This window comes from Oryza sativa, chromosome 9, assembly GCF_034140825.1.
Source record: "Oryza sativa Japonica Group chromosome 9, ASM3414082v1".
Classification (NCBI taxonomy): Eukaryota; Viridiplantae; Streptophyta; class Magnoliopsida; order Poales; family Poaceae; genus Oryza; species Oryza sativa.
The window spans coordinates 12,096,017-12,109,672 of NC_089043.1; the positions used below are offsets into that span (position 1 = coordinate 12,096,017).

The window sequence follows — 13,656 nt, forward strand, 5'->3', positions numbered from 1 at the left end:
GTGAGACTTCTCTTTCCCGGGAGCGCCAGAACTCCTCTCACTGCTAGAAACATGGACGCCTAGAGTGCATGAGGATTTAAGTTCATGGAGCGGGTACTGCCAATGCGAGGTTATCGAAAAGCTTTGCCGTGACATGTCTCATGTGTTGGGACGAGGCTCATGTGTTGGGCAGTCGCGGAGTGCGGGTAAAGTGTACATCCACTGCAGTGTGAGTAAACCAAATCTATTCGAATAGCCTTGCTCGCAGTTATTGAGCACCGGGACGTGTGTTACACTTGGCTAGACTCTAAATTCTTAACTTGTGTGGGATGGGATATTGCATGATGATTTTTATGCTGTTGGAGCCACTTCCTAAGAGGAGGGAAGGTGGACGTCCTCAGAAAACCATGACGACTCAATGGCGGGAAGCTATCCTTGGGATCACAATGGATGGTGGACAGAACCGTCGTTGTTTAATGTGAACACTGGTATTAAAATTTGATCAGTCTATGCTAGGTTTTAGGCTTGTGAAAAGATTTGCAAAACTTGCTTTGCGCAAAAGAACCTGGAGCCATTCCTTGAAATACCCTCTATCATATGCATCGTTGCTGTGGTGGCTTGCTGAGTAAGGTTGGTACTCACCCTTTCTATTTAAATATCTTTTAGGAGAGTGATGAAGAGAAGCCCTTGTCGGTACGCTTGCGTATCCAAGAAGATGATCGGAGTGCGGTCTTGTTCTAGGTCTCGTTCCCCAGTCGGCTACCTGTAGCATGTCAACCGGGCCCTTATATTATTTTGTCTTCCGGTGCTATTCTCTGATAGTTGTTGGCCTACCTGGCCCTAATGTAAGTATTTAACTATTTTAGCCTGAATTCATTCGTGATATGTTGTGATTCAACTATGTATGTGTGTACCAACTAATGATCCAGGGATTGGTACGGATAAACATAGATGATTTCCGATTTCCAAAATTGGGGGTCTACATAGCATATCCGGATGTCTGTTCATAATCATGTCAGGTGATCAAACCGACAATGTTCGCGAGGAATTATCTGTTAACAACCTTTTCTCAAATAGCCCAGCCGTAACCGGTGCTATACATGAGATAAGTTTTTGTTCTTCATAGGTATGTTGGGTGTGACAACTCACATTTTTTCGAGAACGTTCTCGATAATGGGGTGTACTCGACCACACCTACTCGTGTGCTCAATTGTTCCTGAAAAATATTGTCTAGAAGGCAAGATATATAGTAGAGAATATCGAGTATGTACTAAAAAAAACTGCATGAATCTTCTAATATTATTAGGATATAACGATCAGATTAAATATCAGGTATTATGTAAACCGTAAACAAGCATGATTTATATATAAGAAAATAGAGCGAGCTCCCAGTATTAGACCGTAGTCGGCCTAACACCAGAAACATTCGCACAATAGATATTGTATAGAAAACATGCTCTAGGTAAACATAATAAATTTTGGATCCGACAATGTTGTATAGATCTGGAAAATAGGTACGATAAATTGCATATAAAATATTACGTACCTTTATAGATACATGCCGGATGTATCTACGAAATCAGTAAATTAATTTAAAAAATCAATCCACTATTTACCTCGATTAGCCGTGCTAATCACCTTGTGTAGATGTAGCCAACATGTCTTGATCAGTGCACATTTCATCTCGAATGTTGTTTGTTGTGACTATGCAGAATACCGTGGGGACACGCTAGCTTGCTCGATTTGATTGGTGATGTGCTTGGCTTGGACTTAACCAGCCGATGCCCTGCACCGTTCGGATCCGTCATCAAGATGCAGGAAACCGAAGTCTCTCAAAACCGACATTGCTGAGTCATTATTCCCCGCGATGACGTCTTGAAGCTTAAGCGATCTCGATAGATCGAATTTGTTGACGATGATGGTTCCGATCTCGTCGGGGGGGGGGGACACTTCGGTTGGGTCAGATATCCCTACAGTTGAAGTTGTCGAGTAGTTTGTTGTTGGAGAATCCATCTCTTAAACCCATCTCGTCGAAACCTTGAAGCACCAAAATCCCCCTACCGGGTGCACCACTGTCGGTGTTTGAGATCACAACTAGGGTATTTGGATTGTATGGGGATCATTGGTACCAGGGTATATGTGAGATTGAGGTAAAAGAGATAGAGACAATGATTTTTATACAGGTTCGGGCCCCTTATCTGATAGGTAATAGCCCTACTCCTGTTGGTCAAAGCCGGTGTCACTCTTATTCATCACAATCACTCCAATACAATAATTGGGATAGCCTATCTAGCTGTCGTCGACTTGGCGGCATGGATAACTAACTCGTAGTCGACGACAGGTTAGTCTTCCTCCTCGAGTCCGAACTCATCGAGATCAGAGATGGCGCTAGATCCCTGTTGTCGGCCTCCGTAGGCACCGGATGGGGTATGTCTAGGCTTACCTTTGTCATCGTTATATGGCGGCGTGTGTTGGCTTGTGTGTATGTTGTGTATGTTATATTTACACCCATAGATGCCTCCTTGTCCAAGTAGAACTAGGGAGACCAATATGGATACGATCCGAGTAGTCCTTGTCGTTTTCATATATAACTCTATCCGTCCTTCCTTATCCGGAACTCCTTCTATATACGAGGTATGATTCCGTATAAGATTTGGTACATGGTGGACCCTGCCGAGCTTAGTCAACTACTATTAGGTATGTTGTATCCATAACCCTGTGTAGCGCCCGTTCCGTCGTGGCGCCTAGCGGGAAAATTTAAATTCTAAAAACTCTAATTGCGAAAATTGTTTCTTTGCTTGTTGTCAGTCTCCGTGCCAATTCCAAATCTCAAATCCCCAATCCATCGTCAAATTCAAATCCCTAATCTCAATCCTTCTCGAAAAGTCTATTTTGCCTCCCTCAGGTTCGGTGGGCCGATTCCCTCTCGGCCCATCTCTCTCTCTGTCTCTCTCTCTCCCCTCCCTCGCTCTGCCCGTGCGCCGCACGCGTGTGCGCGTGAGCCGCGCCGAGCGCCTCTCCCTCCCTCTCCGCTCTCGCTGCCGTTCCCGCCGACGCCGCCCAAATAGCCGCGCTGCCCATTGCTTCCCGCGCGCGCGCACTGTGGTGGCCGATCGGCCAGTCGCCACCACCGTCAGCCCTCTACCGCGCCTGAGCCCGCGCCTGCCGCCCGTGTCGCCGCTCCGTTCCAAACCGCCCCCGCCGTCATCGCCGTCGTCACGAGTCGGCCCCGCCACTCCGCGCGCTAGCTTCCAAGGGATGGAGGCAGAGCTCCTCCTCCCTCTGCCGCGTAGCCCTCTCTCCCTCCTCCTTTTCCTAAAGAGGCAAGAGGAAAGCCCCCCTTTCTCTCCTCCTTTTTCCCTTTTCTCTCCCGCCGGCGTCACACCCCCCCGCCCCGTCGCCGTTTTGGCCGCGACCGACATCGCCTCCTATTTAACCAAGGCGCCCTCCCATCGATTCCTCCTCCCGTTTCGCTCGCCACCACCGCGCCATTGCCGCCCCTCTGTCTCGCCTCCGCCGTTCATCGCCAAGCACCGGGAGAGCCGGAGCGTGCGAAGGACGCGTGAAGGGGACTTCGGGCGCATCGTCTTCCTCCGCTTCCCTGGCCCGAGGCCGGAGAGATCACTCCCGTGCCGTCGGCCCATCGTCACTGCGCCCCGTCCCGCACGGTAGTGCATCTCCCCGTTCTTCCTCCTCGTTCCCCCTCCTCCCCTTAGCTTTCGGTAGAAGCTTGTGTAGCCTCCCCATAGCTAGCTGGCGCCGCCCCAAGCCTTGCCGCCGCCCACTGTGTGCTCGCCGCCGTCGCCGCCCGAGCTCGGTAGCGCCTCTCGTCGCCGGCCTCCCTCGGTGCGTTTCCCTCCTAATCCGGCGCAAGGAATGGATTCCCGGAGTCGCGTAGATGCTCTAGCTCGCCCGAATTGATCTCCCGTCACGCTGTCGCCGTTTCCCTCTTCTCTCACCGCCGGATGCCGCCGCCGCAATCCGCCGCCGTCGAACTCCCTCCGGCGAATCCAAGCCGTTGGCTCGTCTCCCCTCGTCTCGTGCAACCACCCGGTGTGCTCGCTTTCGCCTGTATCGCCGTGGTTCGCCCCGCCGTTCGCAGCCGACATCGTCGTTTACCTCCCGCTGGACCGCGTGGCAGCCACGTAGGCGCCACGTCGGCACTAGCTCGGCCAAGACCGGGTCGAGCCGACCCCAGTCAGCTGCTCCCTCTGGCCCCGCTCACGCGCGCGGTCCACCGCGAGCCGTGAGGCTGCGCGTGGGCCCGCCGCATCCGCGTCCTCCGCGAACCGCGCGCGTGCACCGCGTCTCTCTCCCCGAACCCTAGCGCGCGCCGCGTGCTCCCTCCGCACGGTGAGCCGAGCCACCGACAAGCGGGTCCCACTCGGGACCACGCGAGAAGGATCCGGCCTACCGGCTCCCTCTCTCCTCCCCTCTCGCGCGTGCCTTGGGCTGCCTTCTCGGGCCGGCCGGCCCATTAAGCTCAGCCAAGCCGCGCCCTTTTCTCTCGGGCCGCGCCCTAGCCGCCCGAGGGAAGTCTATTTCTCCTCCCTTTATCTTTTCCTTTTTCAAAAGGGTTTAATTAAATCCTTTTCCTCTAGATCAAAAATCCAATAATCTTAGAAATTCAATATCTCCTCAACCGTATGTCCGTTTGACTCCGTTCAACTTCCAAAATTCCTCAGATCTCGAGATCTATCTAATGGCACGCTTAGAGGTCAATAATAGGGCTTTATTTTCGCCGTTTGTTGAGTTGTCCCGTTTCGCGTGTAGTTTCGGAGCCCGAAGACCCGCAGTGCGAGGATTTCGAGGATCAAGCTCAAGATCTCGAGCAAGGCAAGTCACCTTTGATCATCTTGCACCTATAATTTAAATCTAAGTATTTCTTTTTCGCAAATATTGCATAAATAGGATTATCACGAGTAATTCGGCCGCGGCTTGCGAGATAGCCTGCCGGCCCCCAATCCTAAATTGCTGCAAATACCCTCCGTGAATTATTGAACACTTAAACCTCCTTTGTCAACTGTTGTGCTTCGATGCACGGGCCTTCGGGCACGCGCATCGGAACACCTCTCCTCAAATTTAAAATATCCAATGATGGGTAAAACTTGGGGTTTTACAAAAGACTTGGAAAAACTCGACACCTAGGTCGGCGCTTGCGAACTAAATGAATTTCCAAAATCGCAGACCGGTGAACGTACCGGGAGTACGGTTTCCCGCTCTTGCACTTAAGGACCGTTTCCTTGGAATTTCATCCGAACATAAGGCAAGTGCGACCACATGGGTGGAATGGGACGCCCCTGGCTGAGTAATTAGCTAATCAAGGGAGCCATGATGCCAAGAGACATGTGGATTCAACGGGGTGGTGCCGGGGAGAACCCCCGGGTTTCCTGGCATAGTATGGTCCGGGACCTAACCTGGTGTTGGTTTGGGACCCCTCTCGTTGGCATATGGTGAACCTGTGTCGGCTTTCGAAATGCCTTGTTATGAAAGCCTCAAGGTCTCCAGACGTGGCCGTTCTGCACGGGCTGGATGATCCGGGTTAGTAATGTCGTGTGGGTAAAGTATACCCCCTCTGCAGAGGTTATTAAACTGTTCAAACAGCCGTGCCCACGGTCATAGGCGGATGTGAGGTGATTACTAGCGTAGTTTTGTTTGACTACTGCTTTTGTGAAATTGCTGTTGTGGAATGGGTTCGATGTTTGGAAAATTTGCGGCTGATGGGATCAGCCAGGCCCGGGTGGCTGTTTGAAAGCTGTTGCCCGGGTGCCAACCTTGATCAATTCAAAAGGCTGATACATTGCACATACTCCGACCGGGCGAGACACACTGTCTCATCCGTGTCGTTTGAGAAGCACTCACTTAGTTGTTTCAAAAAGGAGTTTAAATAAAATCAATTGTAAAAAAACAACAGCCTTTCCCTTGAAGCCTGCATTAAACACTTAATTCCCATGGCTTGCTGAGTACTCCTGTACTCACCCTTGCTCTATATAAATAATCTCCCCCCAGTTGCTGAAGAAGAGGAGTTCTTCCAGGAGCAAGTCGGCTACGATGAGTTTTAGGGTTTCGGCCTAGTTCCCAAGTCGCGCCTGTGATGATTGGTCCAAGTCTTGGCTTCCGCTTTCCCCTTTTGTAATGCAGTTGTGAGCTCGGGATCTGTCCGCAGCCCAACATGACTGTACTCCTACTCTGTAATAAAGAGACCTCTGTTGCTGTGATATTCTGTCTTCCTGTGATACCAGCACTGTTTCCTGGGACTAATATCGATAAACAGGTTAATTTGGAGCGTCACGGGCTAGTTCCGTTCGGGGCTAGTTCGGGGCATGACACCCTGGCAATGCGTAGATACACAGGGCCGAGAATACCGATTTCTTCAACAAGGTGACATAGAAGATGCGTCATTATATTGAAGAAGGATGGTGAAAAGATCATCTCAAAGCTGATAAGACATTGCACCACGTCATTTGGTAGGGTTGTTAATATGTCTAAATTGATGAACTTCTGCGAAATTGCATTCAGGAAAGCAGACAACTTTGTTATTGTTGTATGTACATTATCAGGAAGCAATTATGTCAGCAACACATGGCAGTCTCTTGTGAGACTTTAGGTTTGTGAACGTCTTCTCATTCACCCTTGTTATTCCCTTTATATTCGATGAGTATCCAGACGGTACCCTGATGCAATCCAAGCATTCAGATATAGTTTCCTTCTCTGCCTTGCTCAGAGTGTGGCTGGTTAGATTTAAGTAATGGCTTCATTTCTTTTTTTTTTGGATGAAGGTCGTCATGTTGTTTCATATGTTTCAGATCATGGCATGCTTCAAGTCTATCTTTCGACTTACCATATACACCTAGGAACCCCAGCAGGTTGACATGAAGGTTCTTAGTGAGGTTCATCACGTCGATTGCGTGGTGTACCTCTAAAACTTTCCATCATGGTAACTCCCAAAATGAGACTCTTTCTTCCACATCATCGCAAGATCATCTTCACTTGCTATGGAGTGGCTACCAGGTCCCTTTCCAAATACTATTTTTAGATCTTTCACTGTAGCAATCACAATTTTTCCATTACGATGTTTAGGCCTAGTACGGTGGTCTGTGGTCTGCCTTCTGTTTAAAATGTTTGCCTTTCTTTCGTACAGGATAGCTTACAACAAGAAATCGATGATGGCCCATGTACACAACTCTCCTACAATGTTTCAAATGCATGCTGTCAGTTTCACCCATACCACAACTGTAGCAGCAACGTAAAAGTTGCAGTTTTGTGATAATTTCCCATGCTATCGTTGTAGCAAGCTGAAACATGTCGCTAATGTTATAGCAAACTAATAGTTTGATCAATTTAAGTTGTAGTTTTCTAAAATTTACTCATAATAATATTAAAATAGCCTACACCTGTTGCAACGCACGGGCATTTTTTTCTAGTTTTATCTACAAATTTATTCTCTGTACCCTTTTTCCATAACCTATTTGTAAGAGAATGGCGTATAGAAACATAGCTAGAAATGTAATATGTTAACCATACATCAATAGAGGATGTAGTTTCCCCTTAAACAAATTGTTTTTGATTGGCTACAACTTTTGTAATCTCTTTGTTTTCAACTTGTAACTTATACTCTACATAAATTCCTGAAATATATACTGTTGGGCAAATGTGGGGTAGTTTCCCCTTTTAAAAAAAAATAGAGGATAAAGTTACTAACCTTTTGGATCTTTTCAATTTGTCTAATATCACCAAAATACTGTAGCAAGAAGTTTGCCATGACATCTCTTCCTCCTCTTCTTGGCAGCAATGGCTAGACGAGGAACATATATAGGAAATGATCTTTAGTACTAGGGGCCTAACATGGTCTGATAATATTGAATCGGGACTAAAGATTGTACAGTATCGTTGGTTTACCGGTACTAAAGATTATCTTTACTACCGGTTAGTATTAGATCAGAGAAATTTGAGGTTTTGGTAACACAATGAAAAATCAGTTCTCCAGTAGTGGTGATGCACAGCTTGCGCCCGATTCTGTAGAGGGGATCTAGGCATCGTCTACTGTGAAGAACGGCAGCACGTAGGGAGGACAAAGTGAGGATGGGGAACAGCTCTTCCGCGTGATCGATTGGGCTCAGGCAGCACAACGGCGAGCCACCTCTGAATCTTGTTAGTCAACTTTGCTATCAACATACAAATAGGGGTCAGAATTCTTTTCTTTTAATGTGATCAGTACTCTTAGGAATCAGGAAGATCACCCCATCATTCAGTCTTTTCAGCTCAAGGGTACCATTAAAAAACACTATCAAACATCTCAAAGGGCTCTACAGAAGTGCACATTGAAACCATCTGGGCTTGGTGCAGTGTGTATGTATATGCATAGAATCAAAGCAAATGGTTAACATATATTTGTTTATAAAGGATAATATCAAACCAAACCAACTCTTATTATATTACATAATGAAAGCACAACAACAACAACAACAACAACAACAACAACAACAACAACAACAACAACAACAACAACAACAACAACAACAACAACAACAATAATAATAATAATAATCGTCTTACACACCTCATATATATAGCATACACATATAAGAAGTTGCGCGACAAACCGTTTACAATATGATTACAGTCACACAATCCATCACAAATAGATTCAGAAGGACTCCTATGTAGGAGTAGGAGTAGGAGTATATATATATATCCACCGTATATATGTCTTGTACTTTGACTGGAGCCCACAATGCTTGTACGCAACACAGAGAAGCCGTCCATTCATGGTTACTTATGGGTTTCTTCTGCGCCCGCCGTCACGACCACCTGGCATTGTTCAAACAAAAGATTTCAAATAATGTATCAGTATAACTGATAGTTATATATACTTCAGTGAATTGTTTTGTATATACATCAAGTACATGCGATTTATTTTGTTCTGTGTTATAATTTTGACAGTTTTATATTCTTAAAACTGCCAAGATTTTGTCTTTTTTTTTCTGGCTGAAATATATTGAATTTAGATATGGTACTTCGAAGCTAGGTCTAATACTATCGATATTACATGTCCATTTTTTTAAAAAATTTCTGATGACATTTGTTAGTTTATGTATGGATATTGATTGTGCACCGGAAGCTTATATGCATATGATACGTTGTCCACCATAATAATTATAGAAGGTATACTATTATAAATTATTTCGCACCGAGAAAGGTTTTCCTTTTTTTAGAGAAAATTTCACAAAACTACAAGTAATTTGAGGTGATATATCACTAAACTACAGATTTAACAATAAAATTATCACAAAACTACCGGTTTAAGACTAAGTATCACAAAACTATGGATTTAATAATAAAATTATCACAAAGCTACATGTTTTGGGGTTTAAATTCTTAGCACTAATGTTATGATTGATTTATAACCATCCAAGTTTTATAATTAAATTGATGCTAAACCAGTGATAACTTTGTTATTAAATCTGTAGTTTTGTGATATTCCACCTTAAATCTGTAGTTTTGTGATATATCATCTTAAAATCTGTAGTTTTGTGATAATTGGTAAATATATCTGTAGTTTTGTGAAATTTACTCTTTTTTTTAACATCGAAAGGCCTTCTTTGATCTGCAAGAGGGGTATACGTGCTCTGTTTCGAAGTGTTTCTGATGGGGATGTTACCTTTAACAGGCTTTCTCTGATTAGATTGTGCACTACCTAATGATGTGCCAGCATCTGCAACAAGGAAAAATAAGAGAGAAATTAGTCAGGCATATATGTATACCCTTGCTTTGTGTTTACACGATTGAAAAACAATCTTTTCGGAGGAGTCTCTCTCTCTATATATATATATGTACGTGCTGTGTTTGTAGAGAAAAACTGCCACTCTTTCCATCTGCATAAATGTACATGCGTTTCTGAAAAATGTACAATATCGTGACGCGTGTCACTGCATATATATATACATGCATGCATGTGTGATCGATCGACGTGAACACGAAGAAATAACAGGCGTACCAACGAGCTAGAACGTACTCACTCAGCTCGCTAGTCTCTGAATGCTTGCATCGTCTAATAATTAATTTCTTACCTCCTGTAAAAGTATGCATCTTGCCAGACGGCTCTAATACTTGTGGAACACCGTGGGGAGCTGTTCTTGATAGAGTTAGCGATGCACCCCCATCGGGGGTATGCCCTGATCGACATGAAGAAAAAGAATATAATAACAGCAAATGACGATGCTCGGATTTTTCATATATACAGTACAATGGAAGAAATTAACCAACTGGCCGTAGGTATGCATGCATGTGCCTGCATGAGGTCGATGTCAACTTGTTAATAATAAGTGGTACTTTATCTGTTTTATACTTCCTCTGTTTCAGATTATAAAATATTTTTGACTTTGGACAAAGTCAAACTGTTTTAAGTTTAACCAAGTTTATTGAAAAAAAATAGAAATATATTCGATCTAAGATAAAGTTGTTATAAAAATATATTTAATTATTAATTTAATAAAACTAATTTGGTAATGTAAATATTACTATATTTTTTTATAAATTTAGTTAAACTTAAAGAAGTTTGACTTTAACCAAAGTCAAAACATCTTATAACCTGAAACGGAGGGAGTATTATATAAGACGTTTTTTTTTGTCAAATATCTTTTTGTTTGTTCAATCAGTTCATAATAAAACTAATTTGGTGTCGTTGATATCGCTATATTTTTCTATAAACTTCATCGTATATTTTTAAAGTTTAATTAAAACAAAAGTCAAGACGTGTTATAATATGAAACAGAGGGAATAGTTATATATTTTATGATGAAATTAGTTAGTTCATGTTCCATCAGTCGTTGTAACTTATTAGGTACTCCCTCCGTTTCAGTCGTTGTAACTTGTTAGGTACTCCCTCCCTCCGTTTCAGGTTATAAGACGTTTAACTTTTATCAAAGTTAAACTGTTTCAAGTTTTACTAAGTTTATAAACAAATATAGTAATATTTATAATACTAAATTAGTTTCATCAAATAAATAATTGAATATTTTCATAATAAATTTGTCATGGTTTGAAAATGTTGTTTTGTATAAACTTAGTCAAACTTAAAACAGTTTGACTTTGACCAAAGTCAAAATGTCTTATAACCTAAAACGGAGGTAGTATTTAATTTTATTTAAAATGAAGAAATTATATACTCCCTCCGTCCCAAAATATAATCATTTTTTGATTCTGACACGGCCTCCGAGATGCTACTTTGACCAACAATATCTGTAAAAGTAAGATGTCTTAAATAAAGGAGTAACATATATTAGGATAGTTTGGATAATGATAAATCTAGTAACATCAATTTTATATGATTGATCTTTTTTTATTTTTTTACTATTAATAGTCAAAGTTGAAAATGTTTGACTTGTCACTATGCTAAAAATGCTTATATTTTGGGATGAAGGGAGTATTCAATTTCAAGCACGAAGCAGGTTTTGAAATTTCCAAACCCCCCCCCCCCAACCGGTAAGATCATATCTCACCCAAAATTTTCCATTTTATGCAATTTTTTGTGATTTTTGTCAAATTTTATTCAAATTCATTCGAAATCAGTTAAAATTTCAAATAATTTCGGCCAAATTTTTTTTGAAATTTCCAAAATTTCGCCCCCCCCCGGGGGGGGGGCAGAAATAGCAATTTCGAAATTTAAAACCTTGGCACGAAGTACCCACTTGGATCGGCGTCCTCGGCCGGGACGAACGTCCAGAGGGAGAGGGCATTGGCCAAGCGCTTCTCCTGCAGGTGGACGGTCCTCTTGGTCGAGACGCCAGTGAAGATGTGGTTGGAGTAGCTCCCACTCTTGATGTAGCATACGCCCTTGTGTATCTCCTCCAACGTCCAGCGTTCTCCAACATCTCTTCCCTGGCCAAGAACAACATCCAGCCGCTGCCGCCCGTCGCCACGACTACTCTTGACGACGAGGGGCTTGCTGTTGTTTTTCAGGACGAAGTTCTGGTTAGTTGTGCTGCCGCCGCCGCCGGTGGCCTCGTCGACGACCTTGTACCATATCAGCTGCATGCAGAGAAAGCCAATTATACCGGAATTCATTCATTAATTAATTAACAAGATCCAGAGAAGAACATATATGCATGCCTGTCGGCCATAGGAGTTGCTGGAGGGTTGCGTTCTCTCCGGATCTTCCACAAGGACGACGTTGCCGGACGTGTCCACGGCGAGGTAGTTCTTGCCTCCGTTATCGACGATGAAGATCCTGTAGGTTTCATGCCCAATATTTGCTGTGCATTTCGACATCGAAACAAGCTGGATCTACGTTTCTCGCAGCAAAAAAAAAAGGTCCACCGAGATGAAGTGGAGGAAGAGAGGAGGACGAACAGGCGAACAGGAGATATTATGGAATACGGATGGATGTGTTAGCTGAATACAGAATGTATTATTTATAATATATTGTACGCGCAAATACCAGCCAATCTGAATGTTTATCTAGAGATCGCGAGAGAGTACTTCTCGGTATAGTACTCCCTCCGTGTTTTAATATATGGCGCCATTAAATTTCGTTAGAACATTTTGTCTTATTAAAAATTTTTGTACAAATTTTTAAAAGTAAGTATTGCTTAAAGTTCTTTAGTGATAAATCAAACCACAACATGTGAAAAATATATTTATTTAAAACATTTTAGTAAGACGAATAGATAAACATGATATATAATCCTGTAAATGACATCATATACATATTTAAATCAGAGGAAGACAGGTAGTAATATATTGGCAATAAACTACCCTTGTGGATATAGAGGCCAGATTAATGAAAATCTATTATCTAAAAAAATTGGCAATAAACTAGCTATAGCTTGCTCACTAATTGTAAATTTTCCTGCCGTGTACTGTATGGCAGGTCAGTCATCGCAAACGAACAAAAACTAATTTTCCGGTTGTCTACTTTTCAAGAGATAGACATTTAGATGGCTGATCACATATAGAGTAGTGATAGGTCCATAAAAACCATGGCCCACTGTAATAATCCGTATATGTAGGTCTGTTAATTATTTGTTCTTAAAAAAACTCTTACTACCACAATTGGCTGGCTACATGTAGTTTACTTTACTTACTATAATTACTTGTGTACAGTGAGAGTAGCATATAAAAATATATATACTAGTAATGTGTGATGATATATTACTTGCTACAATTCATGCTACACCCGTTCCAAAATAGATGATCTCCTAGAATACATGTTGTCTCAAACCCTTCAATAAAATGTATTTTAGATGTCTTGTAATTAAGCGTTGTATAATTGAAATAATAACCACGAAATATGTGCATTAATTTGGACATATATATCATCTTAATGTGTTTACAATGTTAAGGAAAAAGAAAACAGATGTAACATTTTATTTTTACATACAATAACACACAAACACACACTCTCTTTAATAGACTCTGCATAAATTGAACTTTCGCCGAAGGACGCCACGTGTTTGTTGGCAAACACGGTTCCCCGGGCCCGGTGCTGTACGAGCTTCGACTGGGAAATTAATTAATCTTCCTATGCAAACAATGTTAGTAATTCCCATTGGCGGACAGATAAAAACAAATGAACACCTAGCTACATCCTGGAAAAAACGACAGTTCCGATCAACTCCATCACGAAGAATGAATTAAATCTATTTGGCAAACTTAAACTTCCACGCAAATCCTATT

The 13,656-nt window shown here is 42.8% G+C and overlaps 1 protein-coding gene across 3 annotated transcripts; it reads right to left on the reverse strand.

Annotated features, from left to right (window-relative positions):
• Positions 1–8,491: 8,491 nt before the first annotated feature.
• LOC4346670 (uncharacterized) lies at positions 8,492–12,400 on the reverse strand. Of its 3 annotated transcripts, none has more exons than XR_010735109.1 (5): positions 12,091–12,394; positions 11,670–12,009; positions 10,050–11,220; positions 9,641–9,694; positions 8,492–8,790 (listed from the first exon to the last, which is right to left on the reverse strand). XR_010735109.1 is itself a non-coding variant. In XM_015755257.3 (5 exons), exons 1-5 carry the CDS (start codon positions 12,247–12,249, stop codon positions 8,756–8,758), a joined length of 693 nt encoding a protein of 230 aa, XP_015610743.1. In that variant the 5' UTR covers positions 12,250–12,400; the 3' UTR covers positions 8,492–8,755. The 3 variants fall into 3 exon arrangements, 2 of the variants coding, with proteins under 2 accessions (XP_015610743.1, XP_015610744.1); XM_015755257.3 differs by having other exon boundaries at positions 10,050–10,154; positions 12,091–12,400; XM_015755258.3 differs by having other exon boundaries at positions 10,050–10,154; positions 11,651–12,009.
• Positions 12,401–13,656: the final 1,256 nt, after the last annotated feature.